Source organism: Rhinatrema bivittatum, chromosome 1 (genome assembly GCF_901001135.1).
Source record: "Rhinatrema bivittatum chromosome 1, aRhiBiv1.1, whole genome shotgun sequence".
NCBI classification, from domain to species: Eukaryota; Metazoa; Chordata; class Amphibia; order Gymnophiona; family Rhinatrematidae; genus Rhinatrema; species Rhinatrema bivittatum.
Window position 1 is genome coordinate 4867110 of NC_042615.1, and position 17930 is coordinate 4885039.

A 17930-nucleotide genomic window follows, 5' to 3' on the forward strand; every position below is an offset into this window, starting at 1 on the left:
TGGAGCCGCGGTCTCGCTTGCCCCTCGTGGCCTGGAGGCCGCCCTGGATCATCACCGCTTCCGCGGTCGGAACTGCGGCCGTCTTGCCTCTTCCCGTGGGGCTGGGACAGCCCCTGATGCTTTCTCCATCTTCACGGCGCTAGGCCGAAAGCCCCGGTGCCATCCGGCGGCTGGAGCCACCCCCGGGGCTCCCCGCAGCGGCTGGAGCCGCTGTCGACCTCAGGGCCTGCTCCTCAGGCCCTGCCTGCGTCTGACGCACGGATGCTGTGCAGGCCGCTGGCCATGGTCCTGCACAGCCCTTGTTTCCTGCTCCTTAGGCGCCGGCCTGCGCATTTCTGCCAGATTTAAAGGGCCAGGCACAGGAAGTGTGCTGGCCCCACCTTCAAGTGGACTTCCTGCCTTAACCCCTTTAAAGGGCTGCTTCGTCAGTCTGTTCTTCACCTTGCATCGTGGTGACTTCCCTCTGGAGGCTCCTGCTTGCCAGAGCCTTGTAAGGTTTTCTGTTCTTCGTGGAGCTCCTCGTCTCGTCTGCCTTCGTACTATGTCTTCATATCTCGATGTCCTGCCTGAGGTCCCTGACCATGTTCTGATGTTCCGCCATGATTTCCCACGTCCTGCTGTGTCTTCCTGTCCAGGATGTTCTTCCCTGTGTCTTCGTCTGCAGTGCTCTTGAGCCTTCCGGTACCTGTGAAGCCAGGGGTCCCTCGGATGAGGTTGTGCCTGAGTGGACCAGCCTACAGGTGGACTGTGTGTCCTGTGCTCCTGAGCCTCCGTTCCCGCCAGCCTCAGAGGGAGCTTTGGGTGACACCGGCTTTGTCATTGGAGTCCCTCTCTGCCTGGACCTTTCCTGCGCTGTCCCATTCTCCTCGTGGTCTGTAACCAACCTGCAAGGGCTGTGTAGGGCGCGTAGTGGGACATGGTGGTCTGCGACTCAGTTCCCCTGGTGGCCTGAGTAGGGCGCCCTGAGAGACAGTGCCAATGTCCATGCCTTGTGTCTTGCCTGTTTGGATGTCAAAGTCCTTGTCATGCCTGTGATGCCGTCGCATCAGCCAAGTGTCTTCGTCAAGGATGCCGATGCATCAACCCTGCTGTTGTCAAGTTCCTCGTCCGTGATGCCGATGCATCAACCCAGCTGTTGTCAAGTGTCTTGTCTGCGATGCCGCCGCATCGACCATAGTCCTGTCTTCATGTCAAGGCCTCCATCTGCCCTCAACCTCAGGCCAGGCCTGCTGCTCCATGCTGCTCGCAGCAGGTCCGAAAGGGCTCGGAATGGTCGGAGGACCATCCAACTTCCAACATCCTTGGATGTTGGCCTTGGGAGCTTGCAGGCCTGGCAGAGGGTCAGCCCATTAGCCATGCGGAGCCACCGTCAACCCTCGGCACGGCCCTGAAGGTCTGGGCCCGGGCTGTGGCCCAAGGGCACACTAAAACACCCCTAACATAACAGAATGCAAGGCCTTTCGAGGCCGCACATAACACCAGGTTCTTGTGGCCTGGTTTGACCTCTGTTGGAAACTGGATGCTGGGCTTGATGGACCCTTGGTCTGACCCAGCAAGGCAATTTCTTATGTTCTTATGACTAGGCTGCATGACCTTGGTAGCGCTGATCAATGGTTTCGGTCCTTCCTTTTAGAAAGGTCTCAGTCTTTTTTATGAAGTGGAAAGACTTTCACTTCTTTTCAGCTGGATTGTGGAGTTCCTTAAGGAGCAATTCTATTTATAGTAACTCTTTTATTGTCAATAATTAGATCACTCGGTTTTAATTTTGACCCTCAAATATATTCCTCCTAATTAGGCAATTTTTTTACCTTTCTTTAAAACATAAATACTTTTCTAGCAGCAATGTCTGGTTGGATAAATGCCAATAGGTTGTCTCTTAGCCTGGGTTAGTAAGTCTGCTGCCTCCTTCTGAAGTGCAGTTTTAGACGATTTGGTATGTGCTTGTCCACCCCCCTGTTGGGAGTTTTGCTAGTGTCATCTCTTAGATGTGAGAACAAGTTCTTACCATTGCTGGGAATGCTTGCTTCATCTTCCCATGCTTTGTCACCTTAAACCATGGTTTGAGTAGCTCTCCGTTTATATGAGTAGTACAATCCTTAATAATCTCCAGGACTGACCACTGCAGCTCTTTTCTGCCGAGCATTCTTGCTAAAAGTACTTACACTTTACCACTAGAACCGAACACCGCTGCTCGTTGATCTGAAGATCATTGACCCTACATTCTGGTTAGCCTTCATTTCAGGGTCCAGTTTAAGGCTCTATGCTTGACCTTTAAGGCCTTACATGGCATAGGCCTAAGTTATTTGCTTTAAGATCAGGAAATGATTTCCATCTTTGTACAAATGGGTTCAGAGCAAATGCAGAGGCTTTGCATGTGCAGTTCCTCTCTCTGGAATGCTCTTCTAGGGAACTATGTGTAAAGCATTATTATGTCAGGTTTAGAAAATTTTGAAGTCTTACATTTATACTTGGGCTTTCCAGGGCTGTACCTGATGTAATATTTAATTTAAAGTCTGATGGATTTATTTGTTAATCTCTATGGTTTTATTAGTTCTTGCAGCTTGATTTATGTGGATGTGCTGAAATGGTAACGATGCCATGATTGTTTAAATTACTTATGTATTTATGATGTTTCTTCTGCGTTAATGATTTCATTTGTTTATATATTCATGGATAGGCGATTAATCAAGTCTAAATACAAATTATTAAAAATCCCTATCCTTAGAGTGACTTGCATATCCCATTAACATCGGCTGTCCATAAGCCAACCAGTTTACCCCCGCTGAACGTCCTCTAGCCTGACTAAAGCTGTTGTCCCTTGACCCGTTTTGATTGACCTGTGGAAAACGCAGGGCCGTAGCACTGCAGACGCTGAAAGAGTGACACCATCCTGCACAAATATCGTAATCTTATGGCCCACACAGTCCTGGCCTTTGCTGCTCCCAGCTGGCAGCCGTAGAAGCTCAGCCTACAAACTTCCACTTCATTCAAGTCCCACCCTGCTGTGCCTACCCTGATACTGTGTTTTGGGACATCTTCCAATGTTTGAATAGGTGGGAGGTAAATGTACCCAGAATATCAGTGAAGATCCTGGTCCCCCAAGTCAATGCTTCTGATAACGGAGTCTCCCCCAGAAGGACCTGGGATTCCCTTCAGCTCTTTCACTACAACAGATGTCTGTTTGGGTAGGGTCTTCTTTTTCCAGTTCAGTGAAGGCATTGGGGGGTGGGAGAGAAATCTGTTTCACATGTCTTATGCTACTGGGTCCCAATTTAATCCACCCACACCTGGTCCTTCACATCCCTTGCGGGAGTGAGGGCAGATTTTCTGGATGCTGGATATGGGGGGAGAGCACCTCTGATTCCAGCCAATTCCTCATTAGAGAGATCTGCATGCAGATAGTGCAGCCTCTGCACCTCCATCACATCTGTCCAAGGACTAAACCCCACGGTTATTACACTGAATAGTTCCCATGGCAGCTAACCCTATTCGTCTATGTTGCATTTTATTATTGCATTCTGGCTGCTGTAAACTGCTTCATGTTGAATCTTTTGTTGGAAAAGGGTGGCATACAACTGAAACATCACACATGCAGTGTGCACCCTGCATACTTTAACCATGTAGTGTGCAGAACGTGCCAGCAATCCCGCCCTGTTTTCTCCCAGTCCAGTGTTAGAACATCTCCCTCCCTTCTGTCTTCCAAGCCCAATAATATTCTCCAACATCAGTTTCTGATTCCCTCTTTATCTCTTACCTGCCAGAGGGGATCCTTTTGCTCAGGGAAGAGCTCAAAGTACTTGTGAGCCAGCAGAGCCGGGGGCAGCGTCTGAAGCTTCAGGTGGGTCCAACGCTGGACAAAGTTGGCCAGGTGGAGGAAGGTGTACAAGCCCAGGCGGTCATTCCCGTAGTTAGATAAGTGGGTCATGAAGATACTGACCTTGAAAGACAAAAAGCGGACAAAACAGTAATTCTTCCACAGCGCCACTGGGTGGCAGTGTGGCCACATCCTTAAGGGCTCCCCTCTTGCTCATATTATTCTTCTTGGAAAACTGAAGAAATTTTAGGACAAAGAGAAAAAGTGTCGGTTATTATAAGCTGCATGTTTAAAAGTTCAGTCTTCTGTGCATGTGGGATAGAGCTGTGCTCCTGGTACCTTCCCATGTCGCATTGTCCGGACAAGGGCAGTGCACACAAGACTGAAGCTCACGATGACGTTCAACTAGTTTTCAGATGTCTCCTTGTGCAAAAGTGAATTGTGAAATGTCTGCTAATAACCTAAAGCAAATTTAAAAGTGTTACAGACAAACAAACACACACAAACACACACAGTAACATGGGGTTAATTTACATGTCTGGTACACACACATGCAGTAACATGGGGTTAATTTACATGTCTGGTACACACACGCAGTGGCATGAGGTTAATTTACATGTCTGGTACACACACAGGCAGTAACATGGGGTTAATTTACATGTCTGATACACACACATGCAGTGGCATGGGGTAAATTTACATGTCTGGTACATACACGCAGTAACATGGGGTTAATTTGCATGTCTGGTACATACACAGTAACATGGGGTTAATTTACATGTCTGATACACACACAGTGGCATGGGGTTAATTTACATGTCGTACACACACACATGCAGTAAAATGGGGTTAATTTACATGTCTGGTACACACACACACGCAGTAAAATGGGATTAATTTACATGTCGTACACACACGCAGTATCATGTGATTAATTTACATGTCTGGTACACACACACATGCAGTAAAATGGGGTTAATTTACATGTCTGGTACACACACACATGCAGTAAAATGGGATTAATTTACATGTCGTACACACACGCAGTATCATGGGATTAATTTACATGTCTGGTACACACACACACGCAGTAAAATGGGATTCATTTACATGTCTGGTACACACACGCAGTATCATGGGGTTAATTTACATGTCTGGTACACACACACACACAGTAACATGGGTTAATTTACATGTCTGGTACACACACGCAGTATCATGGGGTTAATTTACATGTCTGGTACACACGCAGTAACATGGGGTTAATTTACATGTCTGGTACATACACAGTAACATGGGGTTAATTTACATGTCTGGTACACACACACACGCAGTAAAATGGGATTCATTTACATGTCTGGTACACACACGCAGTATCATGGGGTTAATTTACATGTCTGGTACACACACGCAGTAACATGGGGTTAATTTACATGCCTGGTACATACACAGTAACATGGGTTAATTTACATGTCTGGTACACACACGCAGTATCATGGGGTTAATTTACATGTCTGGTACACACGCAGTAACATGGGGTTAATTTACATGTCTGGTACACACACAAACACAGTAACATGGGGTTAATTTACGTCTGGTACACACACACGCAGTAACATGGGGTTAATTTGCATGTCTGGTACATACACAGTAACGTAACATGGGGTTAATTTACATGTCTGGTACACACACACACAGTAACATGGGGTTAATTTACATGTCTGATACACACACAGTGGCATGGGGTTAATTTACATGTCGTACACACACGCAGTATCATGGGGTTAATTTACATGTCTGGTACACACACACATGCAGTAAAATGGGATTAATTTACATGTCGTACACACGCAGTATCATGGGATTAATTTACATGTCTGGTACACACACACATGCAGTAAAATGGGGTTAATTTACATGTCTGGTACACACACACATGCAGTAAAATGGGATTAATTTACATGTCGTACACACACGCAGTATCATGGGATTAATTTACATGTGTGGTACACACACAGTAACATGGGGTTAATGTACATGTCTGGTACATACACAGTAACATGGGGTTAATTTACATGTCTGGTACACACACACAGTAACATGGGGTTAATTTACATGTCTGGTACATACACAGTAACATGGGGTTAATTTACATGTCTGGTACACACACAGTAACATGGGTTAATTTACATGTCTGGTACACACATGCAGTATCATGGGGTTAATTTACATGTCTGGTACACATGCAGTAACATGGGGTTAATTTACATGTCTGGTACACACACGCAGTAACATGGGGTTAATTTACATGTCTGGTACGTAGACAGTAACATGGGGTTAATTTACATGTCTGGTACACACAGTAATATGGCATCATTTTTCAAAAGGCTGCCAAGAAGCACATGTTACTGTTAACCAGTTATTTTTAGACCGGTTAATTCTCATCTGAAAATCTGGCTAAATGTCACACAGCATGCAGCTGGATTCCCCCGCCAAACTTAGCCGGGTAGCACAGCTGAAAACAAAACAAGCCATGATCACCCTGGCATGCCACCCAAGAGTTAAAAAACAAACAAACAAACCAAAATGCCCAAGGTGCAATTCTCCATCTCCAAAATCTTGTCCCCATCACTCATTCCACGTGATCTGAAGTCACTTCCCTCCCATTGCTTCGGTGTCCAACGACACCGGTCATAGCCAGGCTGGGATGCTGACAGGACGGAGTGGCAGGGACCGGATGAAGGACGCTGGCTGCTCCTGAGCAGTGGGAATAGGGGGGGAACTCCAGGGCCTGCTGCCAGTCCTGGGAAGTGCGGTGTGTGTTATATGTAATCCATTTCCCTGTTAAAGCTGAGCACATGCCAGGGTTAGGCTTGCTCGCAGCACTGCTCTGGCTGCCTGCACTGCTTGGGTTCCAGTCCTGGCCTTCTGCCACTGCCCAGCTGCTGTCTATTTTCACGTATTCAGCATAGAATAATGATTGGACCAGCCTTTTATAATTTGTGTACAGACACAGGATGATCGTGATCCCAAACTTTCCTCTCATTCTCTGGCCAAAGATTCCACATTCCCTCTGGATCTGTAACGATCTCTGACGGAAACCCTGACCCCCGAACCTTTGCCACCTGAAGGGCGCGATGTGATACCTGAGACTGGATTTTATTTAGCTGGGCTGCAGAAAGGGAAAATATGGAGGCGGTGCAACATTTTCATTTGATTTCTTTCCATGCTGCTATCCCCCCTTGGGCAAGGAATGCCACATATTTTCTGCTGAACAGGTGACCTTTTCAAACCTGAACAGATGTGTGTATATTTCTGTGCCCGCACGCTATTTCTGGCAACACCGTGGGACGGTGCGTCGTCCCAGCACAGCTACGGCAGAGCTCTTTCCTCTGTCAGCCTTGCAAGGGTCCTCGCTGGCCCCCGCCCTCCACCTTCACAGTCCCCCTTATAATGTACTCAGTGATCCGCCTGTGATCAGGCATCGTCTCACCTGCTGACGAACGAATGAGGCGTTAGCTCCCGAAAGCTAGTGAATAAATGAAGTTAGCCCAGTAAAAACCTCTGGCCTGACATTTCTCACATTGTTTTCCTGCACTCTAGTGGACTAACAGGGCAGCCATGCTGGAAAACGTTTTGCTGCGGATTTCAGCACAGTCCTGATTGCGCTGACAGTGAGCTTTCACCATCACTTGGGTCCTTACCTCCTTCGAGGGACAGCCATGTGATTTTTACATTCCCAAGTAACTCTCTCAATTTTTTGGATATATAAACCTTTACTATAAATCTAACATACATCCACTAATGTTGGAAATTTGAACAAAAGATTGCACTCTAACACACAATTCAATTAATCTGTATTGACAACGTGTACAACCCAAACCAATATTATCACAGTTTTATATATTACAATGTTTAATCATGTTTACAAATGTATGAACAACCCACATACATATTTTATATTACTCAAAATATTAACACTATTCCACTCAACATCTAAAAGCATTACCCCATCCATCCATAACCTAACCCTTCTTCCCATATTCATATACTCTCACACGCACCATTGAAAAATACCTCACCATGATATATCATATTTCACTGTATAACATATATGTATACAATACTCTCCTGTCACACTATCCAAAACGGGTACATAACCTCTCCAGGGTAGTTCAGATCATACACAACTTAAACATTGAGCGGCCTGGTAGTAAAGCAGCAGTATGAGATATGAAGGCCCACGGTACAAAACCTTTTTGCCTTCACATTTACTGGAGATGAGAGGGGCATTTACATTTGTGAAAGAGCTGGTAAGTGTCCCCACTGAAGAAGCCCACTGGTGGGGTGAATCAAGGGCCCCTTGTCAGGGATATCCAAAATAATTGCCCCAAGATTCAGACCTTATAGATTTGACATGTTCGAAACTAGGATATTTTACAGAGAATAGCCCTGGGATTGAGAGGTTATTGAAAACTGCTCTATGTTCATGAGCTCAGCTACTCCTATTGATAGTGAAGTATCAAATATCCAGCTTCATGCAAGTTTATTCAGTTGTTTCTGCCACGCATGCTTGTCACAGATGAACAGACACAACTTGCCTATGGGGGGTTCTTTTTTATTTTAGATAAAGAATAGCTAAAGACTTTAAATTTAAACTAAAAAATGTGCCCTGGAGTAACCTGTTGTAATGAAGTATAGGGGTAACCTGCAGGGAGCCCCAGAAGGGCGGAATTGAGCAATCGTTTCCTCTATAGCAGGGTGGAGGGGACAGGCTTTTGCTGGTCTCCTTCTACCTCTCAGGACTGGCTCCCCGTGCACGCTCTTTTCCTCCTCACTCTCCTTGCCCGACTCCTGCAGACTTAAGGTTTGCATGATCTTTACTATAAGGAGGCTCAGTTCTTTCTCCTCCTTCACTCCCCTCCTCACCCGCAGGAGCTTCCGCTGGGAGTTACAAATCCCCTGCATCACTTTCCAAACCACCAGGGAAGGGCGAGGCAGGAGAGTTCCCTCTGTCCTGGGTTTCTTTAACCCTGGCGTGTGTTGGGAGCCCAATGGGGAACTACTTCTCGGGGGACCTTCTAATGTAGCCACTTTGGCTTTTCTTTCTTCATTAGCAAGATAAATTCTGTGGAAACCTCAGTTTCCTGCGCTTCCCTCTAGGGCTTCTCAGGGCCTGCCTGCACCTCGGCTGCATCGCCCCATGATGGACCCTTTCCCGATCAAGCTGCTCTCGTGGCTTCCTCTGAGCCAGCGTCGGCGGCACATCTGCTTGCAGCCCGCCCCTCTCCTCCTCTCCGCTGTCTGTTTTCTGGCGATTCACAGCCATCACAGCAGAGGCAAAAGGAGCCCATGATAGAGCTCCTCCTCCTTGTGCCACATTGTGCGCATTTCCGGTCCCTCTCAGTCATGCATCTTGCCGCTGGATGCACCGCTCTCTCTGAGCGTGTGCCTCCCCCTCCTGGAACTGCCCTCTGCAGTCCTCGGCTTGCTTAGGACTACGCCGGGCTTTTTTTTTTTTCTTCAAAAGGTGAGGCAGGGTGCCTCCCAGAGTCTACTTCCTTGTCCTGTTACTTCTTCTCTCTTTTTTTTTTTATAGTTCCTAGCTAACCCCCACCTAACTGTAGGCAGAGAGCTACTGAAGAACCTACCGGCTATCTCAGGATATATAACATATATGACATAAGCAGAAAAAAAAAGTGGAAAAAGTTCTGCCTTCACCCACTGGCAAGCAGTGGAATCCTGCAGGTGTGGACTGGTCAACAGCGTGAAATGGAAATGGCTTGTAGAACAGCTCTGCCCTCTATGGGGATAAATGCACGTGTGTAGGGGGGAGGCGTTCCCGGAATCGGGATGGCATAAGGGTTTGCGCTTATCCCTATAACTTTTGAATTTACAAAAGCATTCTTGCAACGTTTTCTCGGAAAAAGCTCCTCGCACAACTTAGCAGGTGTAAATTTGTGTGCAGGCAGGTTTTCTTTTGAAAGAAGAAGCACACACATGATTTCACTTTGACAACGAGTGCAAAGTTCGCAGATAAATGCACCCTGCAGACTTTGCTATTATAATGACCCCCCTCCCCGCAATGTAATCTCACAATGCCTCCAGCAGCTGGGGGAGGAGCTGGGACACATCGTGTGCATTCCTCGTCATTATCTTCAGCCCTTTTCCAACACTGCCATTGATGTAGGCGATCCACTCACATTAATCCTAATTTTAAATCATCTCATAACCCACATCCTTTTCCAGAGCTGACCGTGTATTTTAACTGGAGTAGGTGGTCATTTCTCTGTGACCTATATAGACTAGAACAGGAGTTCTCAACCCAGTCCTTTGGACACACCCAGCCAGTCAAGTTCTCGGGATATTCACAATGAATATGCAAGAGAGAGATTTGCATACAGCGCGTGCAAGTTTCCTTCATGCATGTACATGATGGATATCCTGAAAATCAGACTGGATGGGTGGATCCTGTGTACTAGAAATTGGTCCTTTTGCATTTCTTTTAGTGAAAGAAATTCATACGAAATACACACCGATCCCATGGTCGGACCACTTTCTAATCAAGGCAAACATAGTCTTCAATAAAAATAATGCTCAGCAACTTACCACAAATTTCTCTTTCAACTTTCGACCTCCCTTTAACACCGACACAACACAAATATTTTTAGAACAACAACTGCCCACTATAGACATCTCAAATATATCATGGCTCTCAACCACAAAACAAATAGCTAATGACCATAATCCAGTAAAAACGAAATACATAACAATGAAATAAAACTCAAACCCATGATATAATAACAACATTAAGGAAATGAAACAAAAACTTAAGGCTAAAGAAAGCGTATGGAGAAAGAAAAAATATACCTTAACTCTCACAAATTATAGGATAGTATTAGCCCAATATAAGAACTTAAGAAATAACACTAAGAAAGAATATTACAGTTAAAAAATAGAAAAATTCTCAGGAAATCCCAAAGTTCTATTTGAAATAGTAAACAAACTAATTGCCGATCCAAATCAACCTGTGACAAACACCAACCAAAATCTCAGTCAGGATTTAGCGGTTTCAAAAACAAAACAGATGTGATCACCTCTAGTTTTGACAAAACTTCTACCCAAGAAGTTAAATTAAATAAATATGATGTACCAAACTGGTCCGAATTTAAAGAAACATCTATAGATGAAGTGACCAAATTAATTCGGAATTTAAATCCTGCACAACATCCCATGGATGAGATTCCAATTTCAACATTAAAATAGATGGTACAAACCATTGCCCCGACAATTGCTATTATCACCAATTTATCGCTCGATGAAGGGTTTATACCTTCTGAACTAAAACAAGCCAATATCAAACCTAATTTGAAAAAAAAAATCTTGACAATAAAATCCTATGTAATTATTGACCAATTTTGAATCTCCCATTTCTGGCAAAAATTATTGAAAAAGTGGTTTTAAAACAACTAAATGAACACCTTGAAACTAATGAGATTCTCTATCTGACACAGTTTGGCTTTTGAAAAAACCTAAATACCAAAACTTTATTACTTTCCCTACATGATTATGTTTTAAGAGGATTCGATACTGGAAAGAAATTTCTATTGCTGATGATTGACCTCTCAGCAGCATTTGACACTGTCGACCATAAAATTATGGTCAACAGATTAACTGAAATTGGAATATTTATTTATTTATTTATTTATTTATTTATTTATTTATTTAACTTCTTTTACTATACCGACACTCAAGACCAGGTCTTATCGTACCGGTTTACATTAGAACAAGGGGAAAAAACCAATTAACGTATAAGTGGAAATGAGAAGTTACATTAAAACAGGGAGAGTAAAAACATGGATGTCGGAAGATAGGACAGAATTAAGTAATCAAACAATAAGTTAACAAAAATTCCAAACTATAAATTAACATAAAACATATGTAGTAAACCATTAAAAATATGTAGTAAACCATATGTAGTAAACCATTAAAAATATGTAGTAAACCATTAAAAAGGTTAACATCATTTTCAAATAACAGAACATATCAAGTTAAGATTGACAATAGCTCTTCCGAAGTTATTAACCTTGACATTGGAGTACCGCAAGGCTCTGTGTTGTCAGCGACCTTATTTAATATTTACGTACTTCCGTTATGCCATCTACTATCAGGACTCGGATTAAAGTATTATTTGTATGCCGATGACATACAGATCTTAATTCCGGTTACTGACACATTAGAGAATGCCTTTCAACTAATATCACTTTACCTCAATGTAATCAAACAACTGCTAAACCAATTGAAACTCAGTATTAATATCGCAAAGACAGAAATAATAGTACTAGAAAGAAAAATGTCACCAAATAACTGTAATCTGACACTTAACTATGAAAACTGCCAGACCAAGACGTCATCATCAATTAGAGATCTCGGGGTTGAAATAGATCAAGAATTAACCTTCAAAAATCACATAGCTAGCAAAACGAAAGAAGGGTATTATAAACTGCTTATATTGAGGAGAAACCCCTACTAAAGCCAAAAAGACTTCAGAACGGTGCTTCAGGCCTTAATTTTTTCATCCATCGATTACTGCAACGCGCTGTTGCTCGGCTTACCATACTCAACAATCCGACCTTTGCAAATAATGCAAAATGCGGCTGCTCGAATACTGACAGGTAGGGGTGTGCATTCGGATTGACCGCATTAGTAAAACGCAACTCATATTTTTTTTTACTTAAAAAATTGATTCGACATAAACGATCGGATTTCCCACATATCGAACATAGATATGTTCGATATGTGGGAAATCGCGATTGTTGAGCCAAAATAAAAATATAACCCCCCTCACCCTCCTTAATCCCCCCCCCCGACTTACCACAACTCCCTGGTGATGGAGCGAGGAGTGAGGACGCCATTTCTGCAATCCTTGGCGAGAAGCATGTGACGTCGGCGGCACGTCGAGTGACGCCGGCGTCACGTGATTCCCGGCTCGTTCGCGCCGGACGGCTCGTTCGGCCCAAAAAGAACTTTTGGCCAGCTTGGGGGGGCCTCCTGACCCCCCCAAGCTGGCCAAAAGTTCTTTTTGGGCCGAACGAGCCGTCCGGCGCGAACTCGCCGGGAATCACGTGGCGCCGCGTCACTCAGACGCGACGTCACGTGATTCCCGGCAAGTTCGCGCCGGACGGCTCGTTCGGCCCAAAAAGAACTTTTGGCCAGCTTGGGGGGGTCAGGAGGCCCCCCCAAGCTGGCCAAAAGTTCTTTTTGGGCCGAACGAGCCGTCCGGCGCGAACGAGCCGGGAATCACGTGACGCCGCGTCACTCGACGTGCCACCGACGTCACATGCTTCTCGCCAAGGATTGCAGAAATGACGTCCTCACTCCTCGCTCGATCACCAGGGAGTTGTGGTAAGTCTGGGGGGGGGATTAAGGAGGGTGAGGGGGTTTAAATTTTTTTTTTGCACATATGTACATATACCCAACTCATTGGATTTTTTTTATGTCCATATTGGCCGCAAGTGGGACCCCCTTTCGGACATAAAAAATATGAACATAAAATTTTGCTCTGCACATCCCTACTGACAGGTACTAACAGAAAAGAGCATACATATTACCCCTATACTTAAGGAGCTCCAATGGTTACCAGTTGAACAGCAGGCACAGTTTAAGTCATTATGCATTCTTCATAGGTGGAAATGGAATGGCTGAACGCCGCAATACAGGTGGAATAGCTGAATGCCGCAATACAGTTACATACACCTCAAAGAAACTTACGATCTGCCAATAAAGGTCTTCTCGATGGTGTCAGCAAAACTAGCAGCAGTAAGAGAAAGAGCCTTATCTCTTGCCGGCCCAAAAATTTGGAACAGTTTACCAGTGGAGATGCGACTTGAAACAAATATAGCAACTTTTAGAAAAATGGTTAAAACTTGGCTGTTTCACCAGGTATTCAATGAAAGTGACAGTAATTGAGAAACAAGAACCAATTGGGAAGCGATGATGAGTAAGACTGTCTTTCGAATGTTCAGTAATATGTGTTTACATGTTTAGGACCTTTTATTATAATGTGTATTGGAAGTTAAAATTTTTAGCAACATTGTTTTATTGTTTGTAATGTTACTTTCTATGGGGTAGATTTTCAAAGGGTTATGCACGTAATATACACGTGTAACCCTTTAAAAACCCTCCTGCGCGCGCCGAGCCTATTTTGCATAGGTCGCGCGTAGGTCCCGGGGCTTTGAAAAAGGGGTGGGGCCGTGGGCATGGTGCCGGTCCAGGAACGGGACCAAGGTCTCCGGCACAGAGGCTGTGCCGGGGGATGGCACGCTGGCAGCTGGCCAGAGCGCGCAAGTTACGCCTGCCAGAGGCAGACGTAACTCCTGAAACAAAGGTAGGGGGGGGATAAAGGTAGGGCTGGGGGATGGGTTAGATAGGGGAAGGTAGGGGGGGAGCGGAGGGAATAGGGAAAGCCATCAGGGCTCCCCTAGGGCTTGGCGCGCACAAGGTGCACAAGTGTGCACCTTGAGCTCACCGACCCCGGATTTTATAACATGTGCGCGGAAGCACACGCATGTTATAAAATCAGGTGTACATTTGTGCGCACTGCTATGTGCTTTAACTGTAACATGACATGATGTAAACCGATATGACGGCTCTGCCAAATACCGGTATAGAAAAGTCAATAAATAAATAAATAAATAAGGAGTCAGAAGGGCATCAAGAAAGCTTTTTTTTCCAATTTGTACTTGCTTTTCAAATACAATCAAGACATTAATCTTGAAACTGAATAAATAGGACTTGAATGATGAAATAATACATAACAAAGAAACATCCAAGTAATAAACATATCCAAGTCTTAAAACAAATCCTTAAAATAAGAAAAAAGAGGGGCGGGTACAATTATACAGCCCCAAGAAATACAATAACGAAGAAAATACTACATTGTGGCCATAAACTAAAAACTGGACGCTCTAATGATACCCTTTCGCTAGAAGCAGGATGAGAGCTCAGGCTAGACAACCTTGTCACTTAAGAACCGAGACAGCTGACTAGTCTCTAAAAAATATAAGAAACTTCATTGTATCTAATACAACATTTACAGGGGAGCTTAAGAAAAAAAGCCCTCCTAACGCAACACCCTAGCTATCATAAGAAGAAACTGCCTGCGCTTCTCTTGTGTCTGTTTTGCAGCGTCTGAAAACACCTTGACCTTAAACTTCAAGGAGGTTTCATTACAGCTTCGGAAATAAATAAAATTTATATCTGCAAACCACAGAAACAAAACTGTAAGGTTGAGCAGTGACAGCCCCCTCAGGTTCAGAGCAGCTAGAGGTTTACTGTCCGGTTCAGAGCAGCTAGAGGTTTACTGTCCGATTTTCTGTCCGGTTCAAGAACAAAAGTAACAATCAAAGTAGATGGTTTTGCCAGCGCACTATCCGAAGTCTCGAGAGCAGTAGTTAATGAATATTATCTTCAGCTGCAGGAATGGCTGTAAGCACTTGTCCACCTCTTCTTTCTTTCTAAAAGAGGAAGATAGTAGGATCTTAGATGCTAGAAGATAGATTGTTCAGGATCTCCCAATATCTCAACTAAATACCTTCTGAACATTTCCCTAGGCAATACTAGAGGCAGTTTAGGGGAATTAATAAATCTTAGGTTCTTACTTTTAATCATATTTTCAAGGTTTTCCATTTTTGCTGAGATAGAGATATTCCCTTTAACCACAGATTCCTGCAGCACATTTTCTTGTTCCATCTTACTACCTGTTTTTCCCATAGACACAAAATTGGAGAAAAGCCTTAATGAATCTGGCCCTTAGTTTGTAACTCCAAAAGTTGGCGATCAGTATTCACTTTACAACCTTCCAAAGCATGTATATGTTCTTCAAAATTAAGACTCTTTTCATCCAAAGGTACAAGTTAAAACACTATAGTGTTACCACATTTCTCTATAATATCCCAAATAGCTTCAAGGGTAAATTGTATAGGTATGGAAACTCTTCTGAGCAGCAGATGTCATAGTGGAAAAAGTCTGGCCATCAACACAAACCCCCTCTGTCTAGGTTCATATTGGCTTGGGATTTCCAGCAACGGCATGACCGAATGATTCTGCTGAAATGAACTCAAGGCTGTTGCAAGGGACTCATTGCTCAACGATGATGCCTGACATAGCCCAGACATAAAAACAGCAATAGGATCCACCAGGGGCATCCTCACCGCCAGACTCAGCAACGCTGATGGGAGCTCTACTTCCCCTCCTGAACTCTCCAATGGCTCCTTCTCCAATGGTAACTTCAGGCCCACGTACAACATGGGCAACCATCAGACCCATAGACAGTGGCAAAGTTGGAACTGCAGAGTAAGTAAGCTCCAGCTTTTGACTCTCGTTTGTGTACCATATTAAGAAAAGGTAACCAGAGAATAGAAAAAATCTGCCACATATCCGAGGAGCTTCCCATGCTGCATAGTAGATGGCAGCCATCTAGGACTCATCCCCTCCAAGAAGGCTTTTAATGATGTACTTGAAGAGCTGCAAAATAATCCTTTTGAAGTAACCTGAATTTCTCAAGCAGTACCTCAAAAGAGACAAGAGCACGGAAGATATAAAATTGTCCAATTCTCAAATGCTCAACTTTACCGTACTGGAGAAACAAGAGATGTGGATCTCTTGTCTTTAGCTGGATAAGATTATCCCAGAGATTAGGCTATAATCAACACAAGCCTTTTACACTTGTTATTTCTTCAGATTCCAACAAATTGTTTCCATTAACATAGTGCTGCTTGATTTTAAGCTAATTCTTCTTATTTGAAAAAGCTCCCTGGTCAAACAGGACTCTAATTTGATGTGCCCTATAATAATATCCAAAACAGGTCTGGAAACTCCCAGTCTGCCTGTATTTATTTATTTATTTATTTATTTATTTATTTTTATTTACCGACATTCGTGAAGCACATCATGCCGGTTTACAAAGAACTCAATTGGAAGATACAGTATAACGATATAACAAATATGACATTGAAACAATAAGATGTTACTAAACGAGAAGCAACAAACAGAGAACCCAAAAACAAAATAAACAATATTAATGAAACCAAGGAGTGGAGATTTGAAGGAGGGTAGGTGAGGGGGAGGGGGGAGGGTAGCCAGGGGGCAGGGTGAGGGGGGGGGGAGGGAGGGTAAGAGGTAGAAAGGTAGGAGGGGGTGGGAAAAGGGGATAAGGAAGGGAAGGGGAGAAAGGCATAGTTTGAGGAAATAAGGGGGGAGAAAGGGGATAAGGAAGGGAGGGGGAGAAAGGCATAAGTTTGAAAGAAATAAGGGGGGAGGAAGGGGATAAAGAAGGGAGGGGAGAAAGGCATAGTTTGAAGAAATAAGGGGAGAGAAAGGCAGAAAAGAGGGATACTATGTACAGATGACTCAAAAGAGGGATACTATGTACAGATGACTAATGTACAGGAATCACTTAACTAAGTAGGATTATGGAAGAGTTGAAACAGGCGGTATTCACTGGGATAAAAAATTTATATAGAATTTTTTATAGAAGACAACATGAGACACCCTCTCCAAATAAAGCCCAAATTATTCTTCTCAAACCTTATTAAATAGGATTTTGGGACTACAATGAGTAACATTTGAAATAAATATCAAATTCTGGGCATTCATCTTAATACTTGCTGCTCAACCAATCCAACATATACTGTGGCTCAGCCCACCACATAGATCAGTCTGTATTGTATAAAAGAGACCCTGTAGTTATCCTCAAAAAGGGATAAAGTTTGTCATGTTAACATCAGGATAATTGAGTGAATGGCCCATTTAAAAGTTAAGGGAATGGCAGGCTAGATAGGCCATATGATCTTTTTCTGCCATCATGTCTCTATCTTCTACGAAAGTTGTCTCATAATGGAGTCAATCGAGGTGTGTTCAATGTTAAATTCAATTCTGTTTTGCTAATGTAGTGCCCCCTCAGGTAAAACCGTACATTTGCATGCCAAGGGAGGGGAGAAGACAGCCACAGAAAGGAAAAACCACGCCACTCCACGGGAGTCGTGTAGACAATAGAAGTGGGTGCGGGTATTCAAAAACAGGAAATAGGGAACCAGCTTCATTCCACGAGCCCCAA

At 43.9% G+C, this 17930-nt stretch overlaps 1 protein-coding gene across 2 annotated transcripts in view; it reads right to left on the reverse strand.

The window, feature by feature from the left end:
• LOC115074355 (bifunctional heparan sulfate N-deacetylase/N-sulfotransferase 3-like) overlaps positions 1-17930 on the reverse strand; it is a 416141-nt gene that overhangs the window by 143658 nt on the left and 254553 nt on the right. For both annotated transcript variants that reach the window (XR_003852387.1, XM_029574134.1), the window contains exon 7: positions 3755-3937. Coding sequence is in view for 1 of the 2 variants with exons in the window: in XM_029574134.1 (XP_029429994.1) it covers positions 3755-3937 (183 nt within the window). In the remaining variant the exon portion in view is untranslated. The remainder of the gene's footprint in view (positions 1-3754; positions 3938-17930) is intronic.